General features: G+C 32.8%; 2 protein-coding genes, 1 long non-coding RNA gene and 1 pseudogene across 3 annotated transcripts; 1 reads left to right on the top strand and 3 right to left on the bottom strand.

Moving 5' to 3' along the window:
- The first annotated feature begins 6,388 nt into the window (after positions 1 to 6,388).
- Positions 6,389 to 8,266, top strand: LOC145089465 (glucan endo-1,3-beta-glucosidase-like). Its single transcript, XM_079027902.1, has 2 exons — positions 6,389 to 6,518; positions 7,196 to 8,266. The coding sequence occupies exons 1-2, from the start codon at positions 6,422 to 6,424 to the stop codon at positions 8,149 to 8,151; spliced, it is 1,053 nt and encodes a 350-aa protein (XP_078884028.1). The 5' UTR covers positions 6,389 to 6,421; the 3' UTR covers positions 8,152 to 8,266.
- Positions 8,267 to 14,656: 6,390 nt separating this feature from the next.
- On the bottom strand, positions 14,657 to 15,793 carry LOC145055780 (uncharacterized; annotated as a pseudogene).
- Positions 15,794 to 16,506: 713 nt separating this feature from the next.
- On the bottom strand, positions 16,507 to 19,117 carry LOC145055772 (uncharacterized). The gene is made up of 3 exons (XM_079004166.1): positions 18,834 to 19,117; positions 17,157 to 17,203; positions 16,507 to 16,838 (listed from the first exon to the last, which is right to left on the bottom strand). The coding sequence occupies exons 1-3, from the start codon at positions 19,115 to 19,117 to the stop codon at positions 16,507 to 16,509; spliced, it is 663 nt and encodes a 220-aa protein (XP_078860292.1).
- A 1,861-nt stretch (positions 19,118 to 20,978) lies between these two features.
- On the bottom strand, positions 20,979 to 22,032 carry LOC145068786 (uncharacterized). The gene is made up of 2 exons (XR_013689125.1): positions 21,356 to 22,032; positions 20,979 to 21,283 (listed from the first exon to the last, which is right to left on the bottom strand). It is a non-coding gene; the product is annotated as an uncharacterized LOC145068786 (long non-coding RNA).
- Between the last annotated feature and the right edge of the window lie 3,194 nt (positions 22,033 to 25,226).

The following is a 25,226-nucleotide window of genomic DNA, read 5'->3' as shown; positions in this document are numbered from 1 at the left end:
ATTTATTTCAAATTTCAAATTCAAATAAACTTCTTATTTAATCGTTTCTATTTAACATTTTGTTTTAATCAACCCGTATAATATACGGGTTTCACAACTAGTAATACAAATATTTTATATAAGTAGAGATAAAAAAAATTATAATTGAAATAATTAAATTTGTCATTTTGTTTAAAAAATTTGATTTTTGTCACATACATAATTACATATTATATTATTGGGTTCCGTTTTTTATAGTCCAAGAAAACTTAAAATCAGCCCAAAGCCCACAACCTTAAGTATTAACGATTTAACGTCGTATGAGTCAAGACACGATCTCTATTCAAATATTAAACATAGAAAAAAAAACCGTAATTGCCGAGAAAGAACATTTTCTCCCAGTCAACGAGTGAGTTGCAATACCTAGACATCATTGTGTCATAGTAGACCCCAATATCCTATCGACTGTAATTGCTCATGGAGTACATGCTTGAATTTGTCAAGGATTGACATCAATGTGGCCACACAGGCCAAAGTAAACGATTCCATCCTCGCTAATAGGTAAATTAGAATGGATAAGTTACCCAAAACAATGTTGTATTGCTCTTTAGGGTACTCAAAACAGAAATGTTTTGAAAGATTTGGTTTTCTTTCTTTAATATCTTACATATAGATCAAATATAGAAAAGTGTAGTAGATCACATTTTTGGTTGCTCAATTTAATTAAGACCATATTTAATGTGTATAAGTTAACTTAATTTTTTAAATTATTGCAATTAATTTTGGTTTTGATGTGAAGTTTTTATATCATCTTTTATTATCGTTAAGTAACTGTACTTTTTTGTATGTTTTTTTTTTCAAATATTTTTTTTGAAAGAGCCAAACTCAACAAACAATTTTTTTTTTTTTTCAAATATTTGTTTTTGTAAGCACTTTACTAAGATTAGATTTTAGGATGTCTTACCCCGACACCCCGTCACTCAAGCTGAAAAACACACTATATCATGAAATAACTATAAGTTTTCTAAATCACACCGTTTTCTACAAATCATGAGAATTTCATCCAAACATGATACGATACAACCATTAGGGCAGATTCATAATAGTGTCATTAAGATTCAATCCTAAATTTAAAATTGTTAAAAAAAAATGGTTAATGCGTTTCATATTTTCAACCTTTTATTGTTTAATATTGTGAGCGGAATTTGATCTAATGGTTGTGAGAACATTATAACTATTATGGAGCGTCAACGCTTGGAATAATCAACGATTCTGATTAATTTAGATGAACATAAAAATCTTCCTAAAATAAAACGATTTATTAATGGTTAAGATATGATTGATATTATACATCAAAATAGAAAATGTTTTGATGGATTTGGTTTTTTCTTTAATATGTTAAATAAATCAAATATAGGAAATTGTAAAACCGTAGATCACATTTTTGGTTTCTCAATTTAGCTAAGACCTTATTTAACGTGTATAAGTTAGCTTAATTTTTGCAGGCAATTTAGTATCTCATGTAGTTTTGGTTTTTATAACATCTTTGGTATTTTTTTTCAATTATTTGTTTTTAAGTAATTTACTAATCATTATTAGATTAGATTTTGGGCTCTATCCCACCCGTCATTTATGCTGAAAAACACATTATATAATGGAATAGCTATGTGTTTTTTAAATCTCATCATTTTCTATAAACCATAAGAATCTCATCCAAATATGATACTAGAAAAGCATTAGGGTAGATTGTTACTAAGTCTAATATTCATCGTAAGTTCGGGAGCATAAGGACGTGTAAATAAATCTATTCTAATAAATAAATTTTTTTTACGCATGTCACATTCATATTGATTTGGCTACATGTCATTTTGTGGTTAATTTCAATTAAATTTTTTCCACATGACATTTTGTGGTTTTTTTCCATTTTATTAAATTCATATAATATTAATATTAAATGTAACAATAAATGCATATCAATCTCAATAATTGACTTTCCTTCTAATTTCATAATTTCTAAATTAAAACTTTATTAGTTTCATTTGTTTATTTATCTAAATTATTTGTTTAAATTTAAAAGAGAAAAAAAAAACACTTTAATTTTAATAATTTAATATTTTTCTATTTTTTCTTGTAAATTCAAACTTTTTCAAATATTTGTATTTAATTTTTTTAAATGAATCCATGTAATACATGGGTCTTATACCTAGTTTACATTAAAATAGTGTTGGTTTATTTCAGTGATTCCCTTTTTTGGTAAAATGGCTTTAAAGCCTACGATTGTCACTCTTGTCGCTTTGCTCCCGCAATTTCAACGCCGATTTGCTAAAACCACTATTCCGAGGAGTCTTGAGTTAGTAAGTGCTTCTAATGAAGAAACCCTTGATAAGGCCCGATCCTATCTGATGGAAGGGGTGCACCTGCTTAATGATGTTTCAACCCGTACTAAAGCACACACTGAGCTTCTTGCAAGTCCTAAACTCAAATTTGAAGAGGCAGGTGCTGGAACAACTTCACAAGGTTCATGACCGAAGAAAAGAGGAAGGTAAGGATCTTCGTGAGAAAGTATCGGGGTTGTCTAAAAGAAAACAACTTCTGGTGAGTGAATTAAGCGAGAGCTTGTGTTGTCAAGATGAATTAAAGAAGTTGGATCAAGATCTTCATATCAAAGCTGATGACACCATTGGTCGACGTCTAGAGGTTCGTAAAGAGTTGGAAGAAGTTGTTCAATTTCCCGCCCTTATGGAAGTTATTCAAATTGTCTCTTTGAATCACCAAAAGGATAGGTGGTGCTGCAAAATTAAAAAAAAAATGTCTCTTTTAAAGTTTGTGATTTAAAGAGATAGATTGATGAAATGGTCTTATCGTCTTTGGATCTAGAAACTAGATGAAATCCTTTTGTCCTTAGAAAAATGAATATTTGATTCGGAGAGTTTTGAGGAAAAGAATTCCAACTTGGAGTAATTTAGCAAATAGAATAATGGATATTCATTCGGTGTTGTGTCCGATTTGTGATCTTGACATAAAACATGTTGACCACCTGTTCATTAGATGTGAAGTGGTGCTAGAACTTGGAATGCAATATTTTATTGGCTTGATCTCGATTGGGTGGGTGATGATTCAATTGTTGGCTTGTTTGATACCTTCGATAATAGATCAATGACATAAAGGAAGAAATTAGCGGTTGATGCGATTTTTTGTACTACGATTTGGTATATTTGGAGGTTTAGGAATGATGTGGTGTTTAAAGCGGGCAAGCTTAGGAAAAATGAAGTCGTTGATTCTATTAATGATTTTTTTTTGGTTTGTGGTTTGCAAATAGTCATAGACTATGATGCATGGAAACTTCTCTAAGGTTGTTGTTCCCGTTTCCGAAACTCCATGGAAACGGATACTCCATGGAAACGCCTTGGAAATGTATCCTGGAAGTATTGGGTATCGTGGAAACGTTTCTGCACAGTTTCCTTGAAGTTTCGATGAAGTATCCTGGTCGTTTCTATTTTATTTTAGGGTTTACATGGGTTTTTTAAGTTTAAATCCAAAAAAGGATAATGGGCTACTGTTTTTAAGGCTCAAAACGTATTTGGTATTCCCTGAAGTCCCTAACCGATCATCGATCAAAGTCTCTCCTGTTGTGAGTCGTCTCCTGTCTTCTCGACGATTAGTTGATCACAATTCACAAGGATCGTCAATCATCATTCATCACCATTCTTGATTCTCTTAGTTCCTAATCACATCATCGATTATGGCTTCTCAAGAAACACAATCATCAACTACATCAACAGACCAACCTCCATAGTGGGACTTTACATCAATATATATCTATTTTGGAATTTCTTTAATATATATATATATATATATATATATATATATATATATATATATATATATATACACACACACACACACACACACACACATTTTTATATTGCCGTATCTCTGCCGTATCCGTAATATATATATATATATATATATATACACACACACACACACATTTTTATATTGCCGTATCTCTGCCGTATCCGTATCTTGATTTTTTGGGTTTTGCCGTTTCCTGTTTCCATTCCGTATCCGTTTCCCATTGCCGTATCTGTTTCCGTGCAACTTAGGTCATAGATGTCCGATTGGTTGGCTAAATTGGCTTAAAAATCCTCAAAAAAAAGTTTTACCAAAAACTACCAACGGAATCGTTTGGTTTCAATGCTTTAACCAAACCAAATCGATCTAAATCTAACATATAGAAAAGACTTAAATGTTTCGGTTCAGTTAATTTTCAACATAAATTATCAACTAAATTGTCTAGTTCCAGTGTTTTTAACCTAACCAAAATGAATTAGACCGCCATAAACTCATCAAATCAACTAATTGTGTATCATGCCGCCAGGAGTTTGAAAGTTCAACTAAGGTCAAGTTTTTGTTTTGTTTGATTTAGAAATTACAAATGATAAGCTACTTGTTTGTTTGTATTTCTAATATTAAAAGTGACGTGTAAGAAGGTTGGGCAAGATCCAAACAAGTATTTTGTCATTGTTCAATGTGTGAGAAGACCTACCAACAAGTAGAAGATTTCAAAGGGATGTCATTTTTAATTTTTTTTATATAATTATTAGAGTATCAACATAAAATGAATTGGTTCTAATAGGTACGCAGATAATATAATGGTTTCTTCACTATTTACGTATAATAAGTTAGATTTTTATTAACATTTTATTTAAAACTATTTTCATAAAACATTTTTATTAATAATATTCACATAACATAATTAATCAATTCATGCCGTTCGATATGGGTCGAAATCAATATATGAAATTCTTGACCAAAAGACTTTTCAATGAGAATTTTAATTTGAAGAATGAGACATATTAAAGACTCATATTGTAGAAATTTCTTCTTACTTATTTGACGGGTAAGTGCACATTGTGCTATTAAATAAAATAAGATTTAACTATTATACATGAAAGTGTAAAATAAATACAATATATTTTTATCATTCTACCATATCATCAAAGATACAACAAACTTTAACATAAACTTTGGACAAAACTGTAAATTTGGTCATTGTGGTTTGCAAAAATCTTTGGATGGGGTCCAAAAAGTTTCCAGCTTGCATAGAAGGTCCAAATAAGGTTTTTTTGGGTTTTTAGTCCAAAAACACTTGAAAAGACGATTATACCCTTAAATTTTTTTTTACAATTATTCTAATACCATTTTAACTTACAAATAAAAGAAAAGAAATGTATTATCCCCCACCCACCCATACTTTCTTTCTCTCTCTCTCTCTAACACACAAATCTACAACTTGGAAATAGCATTCCATCATCAAAACTGCAAAACCCCACTCACATAATTCATGGTATGTTCACAATATTCATCTCCAGATCATTTGTAAAATCACTTAGAACTTGGATGAATCAAATTTCTTTCGAGAATTAATTTAGGGTTTTCATGTTCTGGGTTCATCGATTTCCGGGGCTAACAATTTCAGGGTTCGAACGATTCTTGGGTTCTATTTATTTACATAAGAATGAACAATAAATATGATTTCTACAAAAGTCAATCCAAGGAAGAAAGAACAAAAAAATGATTTTTACAATTGTGTGTGTATGTGTTTGTTTCTGGACTCAGGAAGGAACAGAACCTTCATCTTCGTGCTTTCTTTTCAAGAATAAGAATAAACCTGTTTCTAGGATCAATTTTCATCTCTCGAGTTCTAGGGATGAACACGAATCAATTTTCAACAACACACACAGTGGACGCATTTCTGGGTCTGAAAAAGGACCTGATGATGAGTCAAGTTTTGAATCTTCAAATTTTGAATTATTGGTTCTGAAAAAAAGAAAAAAAAGGAGAGAAATAAGAATATGATATGATTGTTCTTGAGAGAGAGAGAGAGAGAGAGAGAGAGAGAGAGAGAGAGAGAGAGAGAGAGAGAGAGAGTTTTACCCATTTTCTTCTTCTTATTATTATTATTGAAATTGTAATAAAATGTAAAAAAAATGTAAAAGTAAATAAATAAGGGTATAACCGTCTTTTCAATTTTTTTGGACTAAAAACAAAAAAAAACCTTTGATTTTAGACCTTCTGTGCAAACTTAAAACTTTTTGAACCTCATCCAAAATTTTTTACAAACCACAAGGACCAAATTTGCAATTTTGTAACTTTGACATAGATATAACAACTTTTATATCACTTTGTGTAACAAGCTACATAAGATGATAAACAAAATGATAAGCTTATTAATGAAATGGTAAAAAGTTGTATTTTGTTATACTAAATTATAATAAAAGAATTCATTAACTAAAAAAATACTTTGCATTTCTTTTACAATTTACTCACCATTTATCATAAATTAAATATATCTTTGACCTTTATACCTCATGTTTTAACCATTAATATTCGCCCATTCGTCCTATTTTCCAACGTGATTTGTGGTTCCATTATATATATGGTTGGTTGGATATCAACTAAATATATCAAAACCAAAGCAATGGCAACAATGCTCCTACTACTCGGCTTACTTATAAGTCTTCTCGCGTCCATAGGTTTCTCTTTCTTTTCGTTACATTTCACCACTATAATTTACATTATCCATATTTGTTATATGTTTTATGCTATATCATTCGTATCATTTCTAAATAAATATTATTCCTGTTTTCTGACATGTTCAAAAAATATCCGCACCTGATAGGTTTCTGATAGTAATTGCTCAGATTTTTGGGTATTTGCAGTATTCGAAAATTCTTTTTATTAATGGCGGATCATCCAAATAAGGAAACGTGGTATTCAAAGACGAACCAACTGATCAATTATCTTTTTAGTTTTTTCAGTGTTTTATTCCCAGCTGATCACTTTGTAAATTCTAAATATGTGTTTTTAAAATTTTATTTTGTAATATGTCCATAAAAATTTATTTTTCAAAAAATAAGATAAAACAACGAAATAATAAAGATATATTTGTAATGTATATACTTTTATTTCATTATATGCACGCACGCATAGTGTCAAATAAATACTTTGGTGCAGATTGTTGACTTATAATTTCCAATATACGATTAGGATAAAAACCAACTTGTATACAAGATAACAAGAAAAATATATAACAGATTTGGCATTTCGGTATTTAAGATTAACATATAGAATTCTAAATACAAATGTAGCCCTAAGAATTTATGTCTTTTACGAGAATGAAGAATGATATTTAAATATTTTATTTTTACAGATGCGCAATCTGTCGGCGTGTGTTACGGTAGAAACGGCGACGGTTTGCCGTCGCAGCAAGACGCGGTGAACCTCTACCGGAGCAACGGCATAACCAGAATGCGAATTTATGATCCAGATCAAGCTACTCTTCAAGCCCTAAAAGGAACCAATATCGAACTCATGATCGGCGTTCCTAACGATGCTCTACAATCCCTCAACGATCAAGGCGCTGCAAACACATGGGTAAGAAACAACATCCAAAACTACCCCGACGTCAGGTTTAAATACATCGCTGTTGGAAACGAAGTCGATCCAAACAACGGGAATAGTCAATACGTTAACTTCGTACTCCAAGCAATGAGGAATGTTCAGAACGCCATTAACGCCGCCGGCCTACAGAACCAAATCAAAGTGTCGACTGCAACCTACACCGGTTTGTTAGGTGTCTCCTATCCACCAAGCGATGGTGCCTTTAACGACAATGTTCGGGGGTTTATTCAGCCGATAATCGGATTTCTAACGGAAAACAACTCGCCGATGCTTGCCAACATCTACCCCTTCTTTTCCGATCCTAATTCCAATCTCCCGTATGCGTTGTTTACAGCGCCGGGAACGGTTGTGACTGATAATAATAATGGTCTACAATACTCTAACCTTTTTGACGCCATATTAGATGCTCACTATGCAGCTCAAGCACGTCTTGGTGGAGGGAATGTGGAGATTGTTGTGTCGGAGAGTGGTTGGGCAACAGCAGGAAAAGATGTAGCGACGACAGAGAATGCTAGAACTTACAATACAAACTTGATTAGACATGTCAGCGGAACAACAGGGACACCGTTGAAGCCTGGAAGATCTATAGAGACGTATTTGTTTGCAATGTTCGATGAAAACAGGAAACCTGGTGAAGAGTCGGAGAAACATTTTGGGATTTTCTCCCCTAATCAACAACCCAAATATCCATTGAGCTTCAATTAGGGAAAAGTAAAACCGCCATTTCCAAAGCTTTAAAGAATATTACATGCATGAAATAAAGTGGTTGTCCGCTACATAATAAAGTGATGTCGAAATAAAGATGGTTGGTTTATCTTTGTATTGTTTTGAAAGGGAGTTAAATGTTGTATCCAACATCTAAATAAAAACGTTTTTTTAGCTAGAACTAAAACTCTAAACCCTCTAATTTGCTCATAACTAATTTGGAAAAAGAAAATGGATTTGTTTTGTGGGATTATGGGAAAGGAGGGTATATGTGATGATTGTTGGGTAGAATTTTCATGTTGTGCAAATTGTCTCCTTGCCATCCTAATATTTGAAATTCGTTCATCTACAAGGAGGTGCTTACGAAGCCTACATGAAAGCATATAAGGCCGGACGGAGCAGGTGCAGGGAATGGAAGCAGGGAGCTTCCCGCCCGACGGAACACCGCACCGTCGGCGCGGGAAGTGGTTGTGCAGGAAACGGAGAGGGGAGCCTCTCCTGCTCTCTCTCTCTCTCTCTTGCTGTGATTGGCCGACCTTTATCTTTCTTTCTTTCTTTTTTTTTTTTATTGTTGAAAAACAACCGTTGAATAACGGTAAAAAATGTTTTTTTTTTTTTTTTTTTTTTTTTTTTTTTGGGTTGTAATGGCTACTTTTGTTTTTATTTCTTTTTTTTTTTTTTATCCTTTTACCACTACTATAAATATATACATATAACTTAAAAACATCACACCATCCTCTATTCTCTCTACTTTATATCAACAAAAAAAATGAATCCCGACAAGCAAACCCCAAGTTTTGATCGAAGGAAAAAAAAGTCATGGTTCGAGTATAAACATCCCTCCTCGCAACATTTTTGCTATCGATTCATCGCCGCAAGGAGTTTACCGCCCCCAACTTGATGCTCCCATTCAATCCCCACTACAATTCAATACCAAATGTTGGCCAATATTACCCGATGCAAGTTCCAAATGTTCCGTCGCAAATGTTTTCAAACTTTGTTGTGTTTTCGGATCAACAATCGTCAAATAAACCTCAACCCCAAACTCAAACTGAAACTCAAACCCAAACCCAACACTACCACCAACTTGTCGATGTATCGGATGACGCGGAAGAAGAAGACATGGTTCCCTAAACTCAACCAACACCACCACCACCACAAAGACGTAAAGGGAAAAAACAAGTGTGCGAGGGTGTCGCACAACCGGGAAGACAAAAGCCGACAACATGGGTTCCACACGAAGAGCTAGTTTTGGTCAAAGCTTGGGTTGATATTTCTGAAGATTCGATTCAGGGAAACGCACAACCAGGAGAACATTTTTGGTTTTGCATTTTAGAACGATTTCGAGAGGAGCTAGGAAAATGTGATGACTACAGTACAAAACATCAACTTAATTCGAAGTTTCGAGAAATAGCAAAGGGGGTTTAAAAAATTAACGGGTTGTACAACAACTTAAAAACCCAAAGACAAAGCGGCCAAGGCGACGAAGAAATACTTCAAGAAGCGTTGCAGTTTTACCTTGAGGAAGTCGGAAAACCATTCAAGTGACACAATTGTTGGAAATTATTGGTCTGAAGTCCTAGGTGGAAAAAATACGAGCGGAATTTTATTTTTGGAGTCTAACAATCAAAGCGAACGAAAACGGGCTCTAGTGGTTACACAACCTCCTCTGATGCTCGGGTCGGTCTAGATTTAAATCAGGATGACGAACTCGAGCTAGAAGAAATTGAACGCCCAATGGGTAGGGATAAAGTGAAGAGAAAGTGAAAATGAACTTCTTCGAGTGCATCTAATTTCAGCGTCGACATTGACGAAATGCGGAAGATAACATCGTCGTTTGATCGATATAATCTAAATTTCTCCGAACGTTTGGCTTCTGACAAAGAAAAAGAATAAACAAGGAAAAAGGAACGTGCGGAGAGACAAGAAATGGAAGACATGAAGTTTTTGATAGAAAACGTCGATCATCTCTCGAGACCGGCTCTCGAGCTCGTAATAAAGAAGAGGGAAAAAATTCTGAAAAAATATTTTCCATAGGTCATTGTTGGTTTGTTTGATTTTTAGTTTGTGTGTGTGTGTGTTTTTTTTTAATTTATACTTTTTTATATTTTAGGTTTAATGTAAGTTTTATTTTAATTAATGAAATGCTTTTTATTTTTAATTAAATTTTATGTTTAGTATTAATTTAAAAATTATAATTCATAAGAAAAAAAATTAATTTTATTTAATAAAAAAAAGAGTGAGGAAAGGGTTTCCTACCCATTCCTTGATTTTTAGGTGAGGGAAATGAGAGTCAAGGAAAGAGGGGTATGGCCCACCAAAAATGAAGGAAACTTCCCTCCCACCAAAAAAAAACAACTATAAAGTTTTAACAAAAATCCAACTAAATCCTTTATCATCTTTTTCTCATTCTCTATTAGAGCTTATATTAACTTCTGTATATAATTTTTATAGAGTTTTATAAGTTTAATTTTGCACCACAGTATATAAAAATATTTATCAACTATATGTTGGTCTTCATATTAAAATTCAATACAAAAATTTATAGTGAACGATTAAAAGTGTTCATTAAAAACCCAATAAACATCTTTCTATAACTCATAAAAAACATGCAAATATACATAATGTAGGTGTCGAAGGAAATTATGAAGCCTACTAGAGTTCTAATAAGAAAAAACACATTCGAAATACATAGATGTTAGGGATGATTCACGAAATCAAGAATATTATTAGTTCAAAAACAATAGAAAGAAACTAACAATAAAAGAAAATTATTGTTTTTAATTAGAATGAAGTCAATTTTGTTGGTTCTATACCTAATATTCATATATTCCTTTTCTTTCTTCCTCTCTCTCTCTCTCTCTATATATATATATATATATATATATATATATATATATATATATATATATTGAAAGAACCTAAACTTTGTAAACTTTCGTATTTTTGAAAGACCCAAACTTTCATACTTCACAATATTGTTACTCCAAAACATGCTACATGTATATTCATAAAATAGTATTTTACATTGATAGTTTATTTACATAGACTGGATACAAACCGTCAAACCGACTATTTAAATTTTTACAAAGTTTTACACATATTACATACTTTCCCAGGAATACAATACAAAAGTTATAATATTATATATTCTAAATCTTCTACCAGTAGAAAACTATACTAGATGCTTGTCATCTGTAATAGATTAAACATTGAGAGGGATAAGCGGGTGACGCTTAGTGAGTTCAATAACAGTTACAATATAACATTATGCCATATACATATCAATATGACAGAAGCATAGAGGGACGGCGAACAAGATAGGCAAATGATTATCATATGACATACTTTCCATATCAATGAATAGTCAGATTCAAAGATTTGAATTCAATGAGACATAACAATTTCAACATTTGGTATACATCAATAAGACTTCAGCCCAAGTGGCGTAGAAAATATGATTTCAGAATATCATTTCACTAGAAAACACAGGCTTTCAACCATGTCTTTGTATTCTACTATGCCAATGCTTATGTCATACACTTCATGGCCAAAAGCTACATACCAGTACCCAAGTGATGCTTATGTCATACACTTCGTGGCCTAAGGTATAACTCATTATCATAATAACATGGGAAAACACATTGAACATATAACACATAACATACAATTGTCCCTATATTGAACTCACCGTGAAATAACCGGGGATTAAATGATAATTTAGGCAGCACTTCGGCTCTAAATATGACTTTCTATGATGAAACCGGGGATTTTAGTTGAAAACTAGCCTTACTCGGGCAGAGTTTCGGCTAGAAAATATAATTTTCTCGGGAAATTCGGAGTGCCAAAATTTGCTTCGGGTGTTGGGTATGATACCGGGACTTCGGGGGTGTAAGAGGGGCTTAAGAGATGCTATAGAGTGAAAGAGAGTGAGAATTTGTAACCTAAAACATGGCAGCCTCGCATCCCTTTTATAGCTGGTCGAAGCCTCAGAGTACCCTGGGGGTAGTTCGGTGCGCTGGGCGTACGCGACGTGGCAGCTGCTCGGTTCCCGGGTCTCGGACGTGGCTGTCTTATCCGATACGTGTGCCTTGTGCGAAGAGAGAAGGATGTGGCCGACTGCGGGTCGCATACATGCGAAGTACGCTGGGCGTACAAAACGAAATACGCTGGGCGTACTCTCCAGATAAGACTTCGAATTTTCATTTATTTTTATTTAAAAAGTTCAAAAATTCATATATTTTGCGTACGACCTCTGTTTTTGACATTCTTTATATTCAGACGTATGTGAGATTATACTCTACAACTTTCATTTAGATTCCATCGGCTAATTTTGACTTTATTTTTAATGTTATATTTTTAACGGACCGGGACATGAAAAGTCCGTTAAAAATTCATAATTTATTCATCCGATGTCCGTTTTCGTCTGTCTTTTTACCGTTGTACTACTATTGACGAGAGCTTCGATTCTCGTTTTAGGTTGCATCGGCAAAAAATCACTCGATATTTATTTTGAGTTTTTAGTTGTCTACTGCCATACCGAAACTTAGAAAAATCATAACTTCCTCATACGAAGTCAGATTTGGACGTTCTTTTTATGAAAATTCTCGGTTTAATGAATACTACAACTTTCATTTAGATCATATAGGCTAAAAAGTAGTTTATCAAAAACTCACTTTTTACGTCATACGGCGTCGTGCCGATTCTGTCGCGAAACTTCAAATAGTCATAACTTCTTCGATAAAACTCAGATTTCGATGAGATTTTCGCCTAAATGTTTCTAACGAGATTCTCTACAAATTTCAATAATAAATTTTACTTATATCAAATTTTATATTTTTGTTAAATTTCAATATTAGATTAGAATCTCATAAGACTTTCAATATTTTCCGAGTTATTGTAAATATAAGTTTACTTTATTTCTAGTAAAAACTATCTGTTAGAACTCCATACTCAAAATCACATAATATTTCTTAATATTTTTCATTACAAACACGAAGACTCAAAAATAAGTGAGGTCTGCGAGATATTTTTAATTAATATGAAGTCAATTTTGTTAGTCTATACCTAATATTACATATATGACAACCATATATTCATTTTCTCTCCATCTCTCTGTGTGTGTGTGTGTGTGTATATATATATATATATATATATATATATATATATATATATATATATAAGTTGGATCGAGTGAAGACTTAAAAATAAGCGAGGTCTGCGACATATTAGTTTAAAAAAAAACGTTGAACATATTATGATCCAAATTGTGATAATTAAAAATATATATTTATGACTCAAAAAAAACTTTTGATTCAACTTGTTTATGATTCTTAATTTGTTATAATCCAAAAACATTTAGACTTAAATATTTTATAATCCTTAATTATATCTTTTTTTTATTCAAAATTAAATGATTCTAAATATAGACAAAATTGCAAAAACGATCATTGTGGTTGTTAAAAATATATGGTTTTGGTCCAAAAACATTTGGCGGTGCATCACTGGTCCAATTTTGGATATCTTGTGTATTTTTGGTTCCTATGCCGTTAACTTTAATAGTTTAACTGTTTATTTTTTTAAAATGATAATTTTACCTTCAGGGACCATTTATACAACTGTATTTTTTTACCAAACTAGAAGGACCATTTTTTGCATCTCTTCTTTTTAGTTTTATTTAATTATTATTATTCTATATTTTATATTAGATTTATTTTTTAATTGGAATATTATATCTTAATAAATATTGTTCGTAATATATAATATTTAAATACTAATAAATATTTTTATTGGCTTATTAATTTCTTTTAATTATATGTTTTTAATTTATTTTCATTAGATTAATTATTTTTTTACTGAATTATTATATATTGATAAAATATTATGTTTAATATATGATACTTATATATTAATAAATATTTTATAATCGATTATTAATTTCTTCTAATTAAATTTTTTTAAAATTTTTTTATTGAATTAGTTTTTTTATTGGATGATTATGTATTAATAAATATTACTTTATTAGATTATTAATTTCTTATAGTCACTTATTTTTAGTTTCTTTTTTATTGGATTAATTATTTTTTATTAGATTATAATATTCTAATACTCTTTCCGTACCAAAGTTATTGTCCGCAAACAAAAAAACAAACAGATTAAGGAATCATTAAGACTATCCCCATCAACAGCCCAACCCAATCCAACTTTTTAATAAAAAATTAATTTCTCTCTATGCCACTTATACAATCCAACTCAATCTAATTTTTTACACCCATTAGCAACCCAACCCAAACTCATTTTTCCTTAAAAAATATAATTTATTTTACTAAAAACTACTAGAAATATTAAAATTAAATATTTTATTTTGAAACAAATAAATTATTTATTTTAAGCATGAAATTATAAAATAAAAAAAAACTAGATAAAAAATTGTTTTACATTCATGAAAAATACTTAATAGACTAGATAAAATAAGTTACAAATACGGAAGATGCAAACTACATAATTATTCTTCAATGTTGAATTTTTTCCATATATGCTCAATCAAATTGTCTTTTAAAGTGTTATGAGCATCTCTATTGTGAACTTGTGCCCTATTGGTCATATAACTGAATAGATCTGCAATTCGTTGAGTAAAGTATTCAAATGATTGTTCGTCTTCTGTTGTTATAAATTCAGATGGATCGTAATAATGAAAGTATGTGTGTCGTTCATCCTCAACTATCATATTATGAATGATGATACATGCAATCATACTTTTACCCATCATATCTTTGTCCCACACAAGACAAGGGTGATGAAGAAATGCAAAACGAGCTTGTAAAACTCCAAATGCTTAGTAAACATCTTTTCTAGCAGCCTCTTGGTGTTCAACGAACAACTTGTGTTTTCGAAGTTGTGGAGAATTTATTGACTTGACAAAGGCAACCCATGAAGGATGTATGTCATCAGTGAGATAATAAGCCATATGATTTTCTCGATCATTCACAGTGTAACTCACCTTTAGTGCTCGACCTGCCAAGACATCATCAAAAAGAGGAAATCGTTGGAGGACGTTAATATCATCGAATGAACCCGCTGTTCCGAAGAATGTATGCCATATCCATAAGTCATACGATGCAACAACTTCCAAAAATTTTGTTGTCTTACCACTTCTACCTACATATTGTCCAGCCCAAGCGGTCGGACAATTTTTCCATTCCAAGTGCATGCAGTCAATACTGCCTACCATACCTGGAAATCCACGTTCTTCTCCAACATGGAGCAGTCGTGCCAAATCATCTTGATTGGGGCGTCTAAGGTACTCTTCATGAAAACATGAAATAACACCTTCCACAAACTTTACAAGAGCATCCCTTGTTACATTCTCACTCATTCTCAAATATTCATCATGTGCATCTGCTGATGTCCCATATGCCAACACCCGCATAGCTACAGTACATTTTTGTAATGGTGAAAGACCTTGTCTGCATGTGGCATCACGTCTTTGTTGAAAATATCAGTCATTGGCTGTACCAGCTTCCAATATATGGAGAAATAGTGGTTTTCGCATTCGAAATCTACCTTGAAAATTTTCTTCACCATATGTTGGGTTTTCAACAAAGTAGTCTTTCATCAAACGTGCCTCACCCTGCTCACGTTCCCGATCACAATACCTCATTCTTGATCTTGGGTGATTTCTTATGCTTATATTTACTATGCTTATGAGTAACTCACTCATGATAACATCAAGTTGTCGATTTTGTTGAACAACTCGTGCTTCCCATTCATCATATTCATTCACATTCGATGAACCGAAACCATCTGATAAGTTTGCATTATGAGACATTTTTCAAATAGATTAGAAATGATGAGTGAAATGAAGAGTTAAATGTGGATATGAAAGTATGTAATGGTTATAATCTATTTATATAGGAAGAATATTGATTTTTTTGTTATTAAATGTTAAACAAAGATAATGTTAAAATAGTTTATCTAGATAAAATCCGAAGATCCAATAAAAAGATGACACATCAGAGAATCTTATATTCATAAGATAATGACATATTTTCTGGATGATAAGATTATACTGAAAAGGAGTGGTGTCTCTGAAAGATGATAATAACAACCTTGCATTCAATAAAGATGATAATGACAACTTTGCATTCAATAAGATGATAATGACAACTCTACATTTAGTAAAAGCATATAATATATATTACAAATACATTAAAAGCATGAAATACAAATACATAATAAAATATCTTACAAATACATTAAAAGCATATTGAAAATAAAACATACACTAAATTGTAATTAGTTTCCATAAAACTTAGACATTAGAAAACGTTTCATGTTTTCTTCTTCAGGCGACAATTACTCCTTTTGTAGTAGTGTGTTCAAATGCAAACTCTGCATCTTTATTAGCTCCCTTTCATCTGTTTTTTTCTCCCTTTGTTGATCCAAGTCAAGTCTTTTTTTCATTACTTGTACTTCACTATCTCTACTAAGCCTCATCGCACGAAGTTCTGCAACAACTTCATTAGAAGACTTACCTTTTTCTTTTCTTTTAGCTGCATCTCTACCTGTTGGACATTTAATTGTTGAACCACCAATACTTTCCCCTTCTATGTTGGATTGGACACAATAGTCTCCTTCTTCAGTAGACCTTGATCTTTTTGTGCTACCACCACTTTCTTCATCATCCACTTCATATTCAAGACGTGATCGTGTTGCATCATGATCTAGCTATCATGATCTAGCTGTAGATCCCATTTTCGATGCTTACACATAACCTCATTAAAAACAATCGTGTCATTGAACTTGCTTCCACTTGTCTCATATAACTTATGAGTGTAACACCCATAAAATTCAAGCCAATTTAAAACTTTTCAAAACATTTAAAACCAACAGTTATTACAGATTTGTTTTCAAAATAGTCTATATCAAAGTTTTCCCATAAACAAAAACAAAACATGAGGAGTTGTACGATCATGCTTTCGCCTTGCCGCGATCCCCTGATGTACCGGAAACAATAAAATAGAACTGTAAGCCCGATAGCTTAGTGAGTTCCCTAAAATACGGATACATTGTACATAACACATATACAAATAACAGCATATATTGGGTCCACAACTTTATAGATTGTATAACCCCTTGGGCCCACAGTGTGAGTCTAAATTGCCTTCCGGGCCCACAGCTCACATCTGGATTGCCACTTAGCCCACAGTATGAGTCTCCCTCAGCTCATATCTGGAATGCTCCCAGGTTTGTTGTTTACCACACGGAGCAGTATCACCTCAACCCGTCTCACATAATATGTCGACATATAACATAACTAATGTACATACAGATAATCACATGATACTACAGGTAGTCCTACAGATCTAATCTAACTGGCATAGAAACTAACATCCAATACTAAGTCATACTCAACATACTACCAACTACTAGGAAATCATATCCAATGGGCCGACCTTGTTGCCTTAGACCCCTTAGTATATTGAGGATAACTCACCTCGCAATTGTCGACTCGAAAGATAAGCTCAAACTCTCGGATCACCGCCACAAACTCAACCACCTATATTCGCTACACAACCATGTTCATAAATTCTCAAAATGCCCCAAAAGCCCAATAGCCAACCCTTGGTCAAATTCAAAGCCAACTATCAAGGTCAACAGTCCATATTTACCTGAACTCGTCGAGTACTACCAGCCACTCGCCGAGTTCCTTGCATAACTCGCCAACTCGTCGAGCCACTTGAGTGACTCGTCGAGTTCCTAATGTTTGTGGCCGTGAACTCCTTGGCCAACTTGTCGAGTTTCCCTTGTAACTCACCAAGTTCACGCATGTCCAAAGGTTGGGAAAAACCTAGCTGACTCGTCGAGTCACTCTACTAACTCGCCGAGTCTACGACAATCTTCATCGGATTCGCCTAGTGGACCATGCAACTCGCCGAGTCCCTTCAATCCCTCATCCAAGCAGATGCTTTTGAGTTTTGCTAAGGTTCCATATTGCATATCCAAATCCCCAAGGCATGTTTATCATGTAAAGTTGCAAACTTTACGTGCATGCAAGGCTCTAGAGACTCTAAATGACAAATCCAAGCTTGTAATGGAGTTTTACACCTTATGAGAGTCTCATTCTTGCAAAAGCTAGAAGCTTTATGGACTTAGAGACCTAAGAGAGTTCAGATTTGAAGTTGCAACTTCAGATCTTAGCTCAAACACAAGAAAGGCTTCCTAATATGCTAGAAAAGCCCTAAAATCCACCCAAATGAGATCTAGAATGAAATGAGGTCAAGATAACGACTTAATACCTTCCAAAGGATGCCAACTGAGGTAGATCTCTGATTCCCACACGTTCCTTGCTTCTAGTCACTTGTTCTCCAAGCTTCTCTCACCAAAAATCCTCTTCCAAAGCTTGATCACACAAATGGAGCACACTCACACGAATTAGGGTTTATGGAATATCAAGAGGCTGTAAGGGGAGGCTGAGGAGGCGAATGATCCTTTAAATAGGGTGCAAAACCTCGGAAATTAGGGTTTCATCCTCCAGCTCCTACTCGTCGAGTCCCTTCTTGGACTCGTCGAGTAGGTCACTTAAACACGTGGACCGACCCGCTGCTACTCGACGAGACAGGGCAACCAACTCGTCGAGTAGATCTTGAAATCAAGAAAATCTTATAACCAAAAATCAATACCTGAGAATCGCGGCGTTACAATGAGCTTCATTCTCAACTTCTTTCATACTCATTCCACTTCTTCTTTTTCTATATGCTTCTCGATAAACACCAACCCATTTTCCAACACTTTCATTAAGTAGTTTATAATGACCTTTCATTTGAGCTATGTTCATATTACCAATCTTTCCTAGGTTTTCTGCATAATTTGCATCATATAGATCCTTCACTTGTGCCCATATTGATGTTTTCTTTTGGTGTTTTCCACGACGCTTATCTTCACTAACGATGAAATATGTTGACATTAAAGCGATATCTTCATCAGCATCTCATTTATCACCTCTTGGGTTTTTTCCGGTATTTTGTGGTGTTTGAATATTTTCAGTGACAAGTAATTGATTGAGATTTGGGAGAAATTGAGAGCTTTCATAACCTTAAAAGTTTTGATAATCTTGAGAATCATCAAGATTTAAAACAAAATTTGGATCCATGGTATCAAAGAAATAAAAAGGTTTAGAAACGAAGAGTTAAGATGAGATATGAACTATATCAATATTATACTCTATTTATAGAGAAAAAAAATCATGAATTTTAGTATTTTTTTAAATTTTTTTTCATTAAGATAATGTTAGACTTTTAAGGATAATAACTCTTATCTAAAAAAAAAATATACAACTCCCATTTTCATTGTTAAACACGTGGCAAGAAAATGTATGGTGAACTTTTGTGAACCTGGGTCGTCCATGTAGCCTAGGCCACATATATTAATTTAATTTTTTTTAATTAAAATGTGTGATCCGCTCGTCCATGTGCACCGATGGGGGTAGTCTAATTATCTCACTAACTTTATACAATAACTTGTCAGTTTTGTTCTTACTTTGCATTTAATGTTTCATTAAATGTTTAGTTGGTTTAGTAATAATGAGGGAGTATTTTGGTAAAATTATTATTTATTTTTAGAAGTGGACTATTATTTTGGGACAAACCAAAAAGAAAAAATGGATTATAATTTTGGGACGCAGGGAGTAAATATTATCTTAAATATATAATATTTATATATTAAAAAGTATTATTTTATTGCATTCCTAATTTTTTAGTTATTTTGTTTTAAGTGTTTTTATCTGTTTTCTTTTTTATTTTAAATAGAAAGCTCAAAAAATCTCACCCGCCTCATATCTCCTAATTTATTTTAAATATTTGAAAGATAGCATATTTTAGACAACACCATTATAACACTTGTAAGTTAATACTTGTGTTCAATTGATTACCTTACCTTTCATGTTAAAGTTATGATTTTTAATGCCTATCATTGAGTTATGTGTAGTTGAGAGGACCAATCTAATTACATTAACTCAAATCTTAATTAGTTTAGACCATTAAACTGTTAGAACTAGAGATTTACCATAATCTAGGGTTAGGTAATATTAATCGGTGACTTTGACTATGTTAAAAAATATTAGATATCCATGCTATGCTTTGATTGATTGTCATGGCCATTGACAAGAAATTGCTAAATCATATCATTCATAATTCCAATATGTTTAATTAATTATGTGTTTACAACTTGCATCACTATTGAGTTAGTTGTTCATTAATTATTAGTACTAGGAAATTCGACCAAGATAACTAGTCATATTACAATTTGGTAATCAACTCGTTAATCTATTGCACTTCTAATAAATCAAACATATAAACTTTTGGAATTCGTATTCTACTGGAAGTATTTCTTATCTATTGTTTTCATCTAGTTCTTTAGTTATCTGTGATTAATTGAACATTAAAACTAGTTTAATTTAGTTTAGATACGAACCTTTTTTTTTACTTTACTGTTATGAATTTATTTAACTCTTGAATTATTTGATCTAAACCATCTAGTTTCCTGAGTTTGACACAATTTTTTACCACAACTATATTACTTAACGACTAGGTACATTGCCTATTTGTGTTTAAGACTAGCTGAGATCTGATATGACTTTATAAATAAAAAAAGCTAGTGCAAATAAAACACATCAAAGCCATTATTCGTGTTGGTTCCGTTCGTTTACAATTCTATATAAATGTTATAAAGTAAAATAATATTTGTTAATATATAATGAAAGTCAATAATTTCATTTGTGAATCATCCATGGAACCAAAAACAATAAAGATACAATGAAAGGAAGCAAGGGCAATGATCAGTTCAAATTGTTATAAATGCTATTTCTTGAGGGCATATTAGTCTTCAAATAACAGAGATGTTATGATAATTGAATGTAAACTTTGAAAGCTAAATTTGCAAATGGATGATATATTTTAGTTAGTGGAGTAAGATGGCTGAAATTGATAAGAATAGTTTACGAATTATTGGTTTCAAACCCAGATTTCAAATAGACATTTTATCAAACACTTGGTGCGCTTCCTGTGTTTCTTCAAATTTCTCTAATAATCATAAACACACATAGTTGTTCCTGCTTTCTCATCCCGTCAAACACCTAAAAAAAGGAAACAAAATCCATGTTTTTTGAAGGCTAGAAAAGAAAGGAAATGAATAATCGAAAATGAACCTTAAATTGATTCACAGAGAAAGAACGGAAACTGCTAAGAGAAGCAGTGGACGAAACATGGAACCGTTAAGCAAACAGGAAATCGGTGATGCCATCGGCGCACCATCAAACCACTGGTCTCCGATTGCTGCTCCTTCAGCACTCGTCGATCACCAGCAACAGCTCCAACGTCAGTCACAATATAAAAAATCAGTGAGACCGGTATGTAGGAACATAAATCGGTGGTGGAAGAACCTAAGTTGATGAACGTAATACTTGCAAAGAGTAATTAAGGAAATCAAATCTACATGTATGTCGTTTTTTGAAATAAGCAGGAGACAAACCTATTCTTAGAAGAACAACCCCGAAGCCAAGTCTCTGTCCGCCGAGCACTTTGATGGACTGCCTTCGCCAACACCGGTGGCCTTCAACGCCGACGATAAAGTTGGGACTGGTCACTAAGTGCTGCTCCTTTACCATTCGTCGATCACCAGCAACGACTCCAACGTCAGTAACCCAGAGGGAGAGAGACGGTGTGGGAAAGAATTGATAAAAGAAAGTAGATAAAGGAAGGAAGAGTAAATAACAAAGGGGAAAGAGATAAAGAAAACATAAACGAACCGTATTGGAGGACAATGGCGGCAACCGACTTCGACGAAGAGACGATAAGCATTTAGTAAGCGTTGTGGTAAATATTTAAAAACTTTGGAAATCTGTGGCAGAAACGTGAATTCTAAAAGATTCTTGTTCACCAACCTTTTAAGGATTAATAGTATATATAATAATCCAATCAAAAAAATTAATAAAACAAGAATTAATTAAAAGAATTAATGCATAATAACTAAATAAATTAAAAATCAGAGACGTAAAATTGGTCCTTGTAGTTTTGTAAAAAAGACAGTAGCAAAAATGGTCATTAAGGGTAAAAATGTCATTTTAAAAAAATTAATAACCAAGTTGTTAAAGTTAAGACAAAATTGAAAGAAATGGTTCATGTGATATGTTCAAAAATGCTACTTTGGGCCAAACAAGTTTGGATTAGCACCAATAGTCAAAAAGTTTTCATTTTGTTGCGATTTTGGTCCAAAACAGTTTAGAAAATCTAAAAATGACGAATTTTCCCTTTTCCATTTATTTTTTGCTTTTTCTTTTTGTTATTTAATTATTTTCTAACTAAAAAAATATAAAAATAAAAGAAATTTTCTCTCTCTCTCATCATTTTTGTTTCAATTCCAAAGAAACTCATATCTAAAAAGCATGTTTATGGTGTTTTAATTTTTGTCAAGAAACATAAATCCATCATCCTTCTATATCGTAGAAACAAAAATCACGAAACCCATTAAATAATAAAACCTTAATTAAAGCAACAAACACATTAAATTTTTAGAGCCAAATCAAATTCAGAAAACCATTTGATAAGAGGTTTGCTTTTGTCAAGAAAAACCTACAAATTAAATCTAAACACACAAAACACGGTTAAATCCAAAAAGAGGTTTCCAATTAAGCCCTGATACCCGGCTACCTCCTCTACAATCAAACTCAATCAAACCCAAAATTGATTATTCTGAAGATCTGAAATTTAGGGATAAAGAGAGTGGTATAATTATCTTGAAGACCCAAAATCAACTACCTACTCTATAATCAAACCCAACAGAAGGGCAAAAATGTGTTTCAGACAATCGAAAAAGGATTAAGCTTCTTCATCTCTTTATTTCTTGCAGATTACAATAAGAGAACACAATATGATATGGCTTAGAGTTACGATGAATGTATGGGGAACGGTGGTGATTTTTGCGTCCACAAGTCGAGGATGACAACAAGGGGAAGGCAGTGGTCGGGAGATGTAATCCATATCGACGTTGCTAGGGTTTCCAGGGGGTGTGTCGTTGTCGAAATCGATGTTGGGTTATAATGACGCATTCTTCTCGTCAGAGAAGACGAATCAATCTTGGTCCATCCACCGACTTCGTCTTCCTCTACCAAAACAACCACCACCCTAGCTCCTATCTATAAACCATCGGTGGCTGCCGACCACCACCTTCACAACCCTTCACAGCCTCCCTTTGGTCGTGTAGCACCACTAAACACACATCCCTTCACCCCTATTTCGAAAAATCGACCCCGGGTGTCTTCCCCTCGATTTCTAGCCGTTAAACGCCTCGTCTGAAAACCCTAGCCACCAAGAAACCCTAACTTTCAGATCTCGATCTCCCTTTTCTCGTCGTCGGCTGTGGGGGTTCAAATGAAAGGCAGAAAATGATCGAAGCGGGTGTTTGGGGTGGTGCTACCTTACCGGTGGGAGGCGGAGGGGCAGCCTAGGCCGGCGACAGTCGCCGATTTTTTCTTCTTTGGCTGGTGGTAAGAAAGAAACGAGAGAGAGAGAGAGAGAGAGATTGAGAGAGAGAAAGAAATAGAGAGAGAAAAAAATATTTTCTTTTAATTTTTATATTTTTTTAGTTAGAAAATAAATAAATAACAAAAAGAAAAGCAAAAAAACAAGTAAAAAATGGCAAATCCGTCATTTTTAGATTTTTTAAAACTGTTTTGGACCAAAGTCGCAGCAAAATGAAAACTAATGACTATTGATGCTAGTCCAACCCTGTTTGGCCCAAAGTAATATTTTTGGACATACCACAGGGACCATTTTTGCAATTTTGTCTAAAGTTAATGGAATACGAGAATAGAGACCAGAACTACGCAAAGTATCCAAATTTGGACCAGTGATGCACCACCAAACGTTTTTTTGAGCAAAACCACATATTTTTGACAACCATAAGGACCGTTTTTGCAATTTTGTCAAGATATTAATTTGATACATAGTTTCCATGATTATGCATTCGAGATAGTATAAGTTTCCTCCATATAGTTTATATATTGAATATTATACTTTAATAAATAAATGTTTTTTTTGTCATATGTCACACTTTCATTTAATTTGCAAAATGTTATTTTTTTAGTTATTTTGAATTAATTTCTTTTCCAGATGTCATTTTATGGGTTTTTCTATTTTAATAAATTTCATATAATATTTTAATGTAATAATTATAATAAATATAGTAATAAATGAATATCAATTTCATTAATAAACTTATTTTCTTATTTAGAAATTCCCAAATTAAAGCTTATTACTTTATTTTGTTTATTTATTTAAATTTAAAAGATAAAAAAAATCAATTTTAATAATTCATTATTTTTTCTTTTATAAATCCAAAGTTCTTAAATATTTGGACCTTTATGTATATTTTTTTTTAATTAAACAATGTAACATATGGGTCTTACAACTAGTTTACTAATAAATGAAAACCAAACATTGAACAATAAATAATTAAACATACCTGGGTTGTGATCAAAATTCAAACATATTACAACTTGACGATCTTAAAATTCATTTTTGTGTTTGAAGTTTGACTTTAGCCTGTCTATTTGAGGATCACGGATATATATGTTTTTAAAATTGCACTGCAACACATCATACTAAACCATACATCGTATATTTTAGAACTTTTACGATGTGGTTTGTAGTTTGTAACTGCTTTATATATGTGGTGTAATTTGTAGTTTTCGCTTCAAACTGCACCACAAACATCCTTATAATAGGTTTATTGAAAGCAATATGCTTCAATTCAATCTTAACTTTTGTAATGTGTCGACTATTATCGTGTTCTTGTTTATAACTTGAAATGGTGCAGTGGGACTACTTCATTGTGATATGAGTTGGATGAACAACTGTTGATTGGGCTGGACCTGCAATTGGGCTGATGGCTAAATTAATAAAGGCCGAAGATTAAGGGACTTGAAGTGTAACAAAATGCAAACTCAAGCTTAAGCCCATTGGAGATTTGTTTTATAACTTTTAATCAAATCGAACATATATAAAGGGTCTGGTCGCATC

This window comes from Lactuca serriola, chromosome 1, assembly GCF_051521515.1.
Source record: "Lactuca serriola cultivar US96UC23 chromosome 1, Lser_US96UC23_V15, whole genome shotgun sequence".
Taxonomy (NCBI): Eukaryota; Viridiplantae; Streptophyta; class Magnoliopsida; order Asterales; family Asteraceae; genus Lactuca; species Lactuca serriola.
The sequence above is the reverse complement of the archived record's forward strand: the minus strand, read 5'-3'. Positions and strand labels throughout refer to the sequence as shown.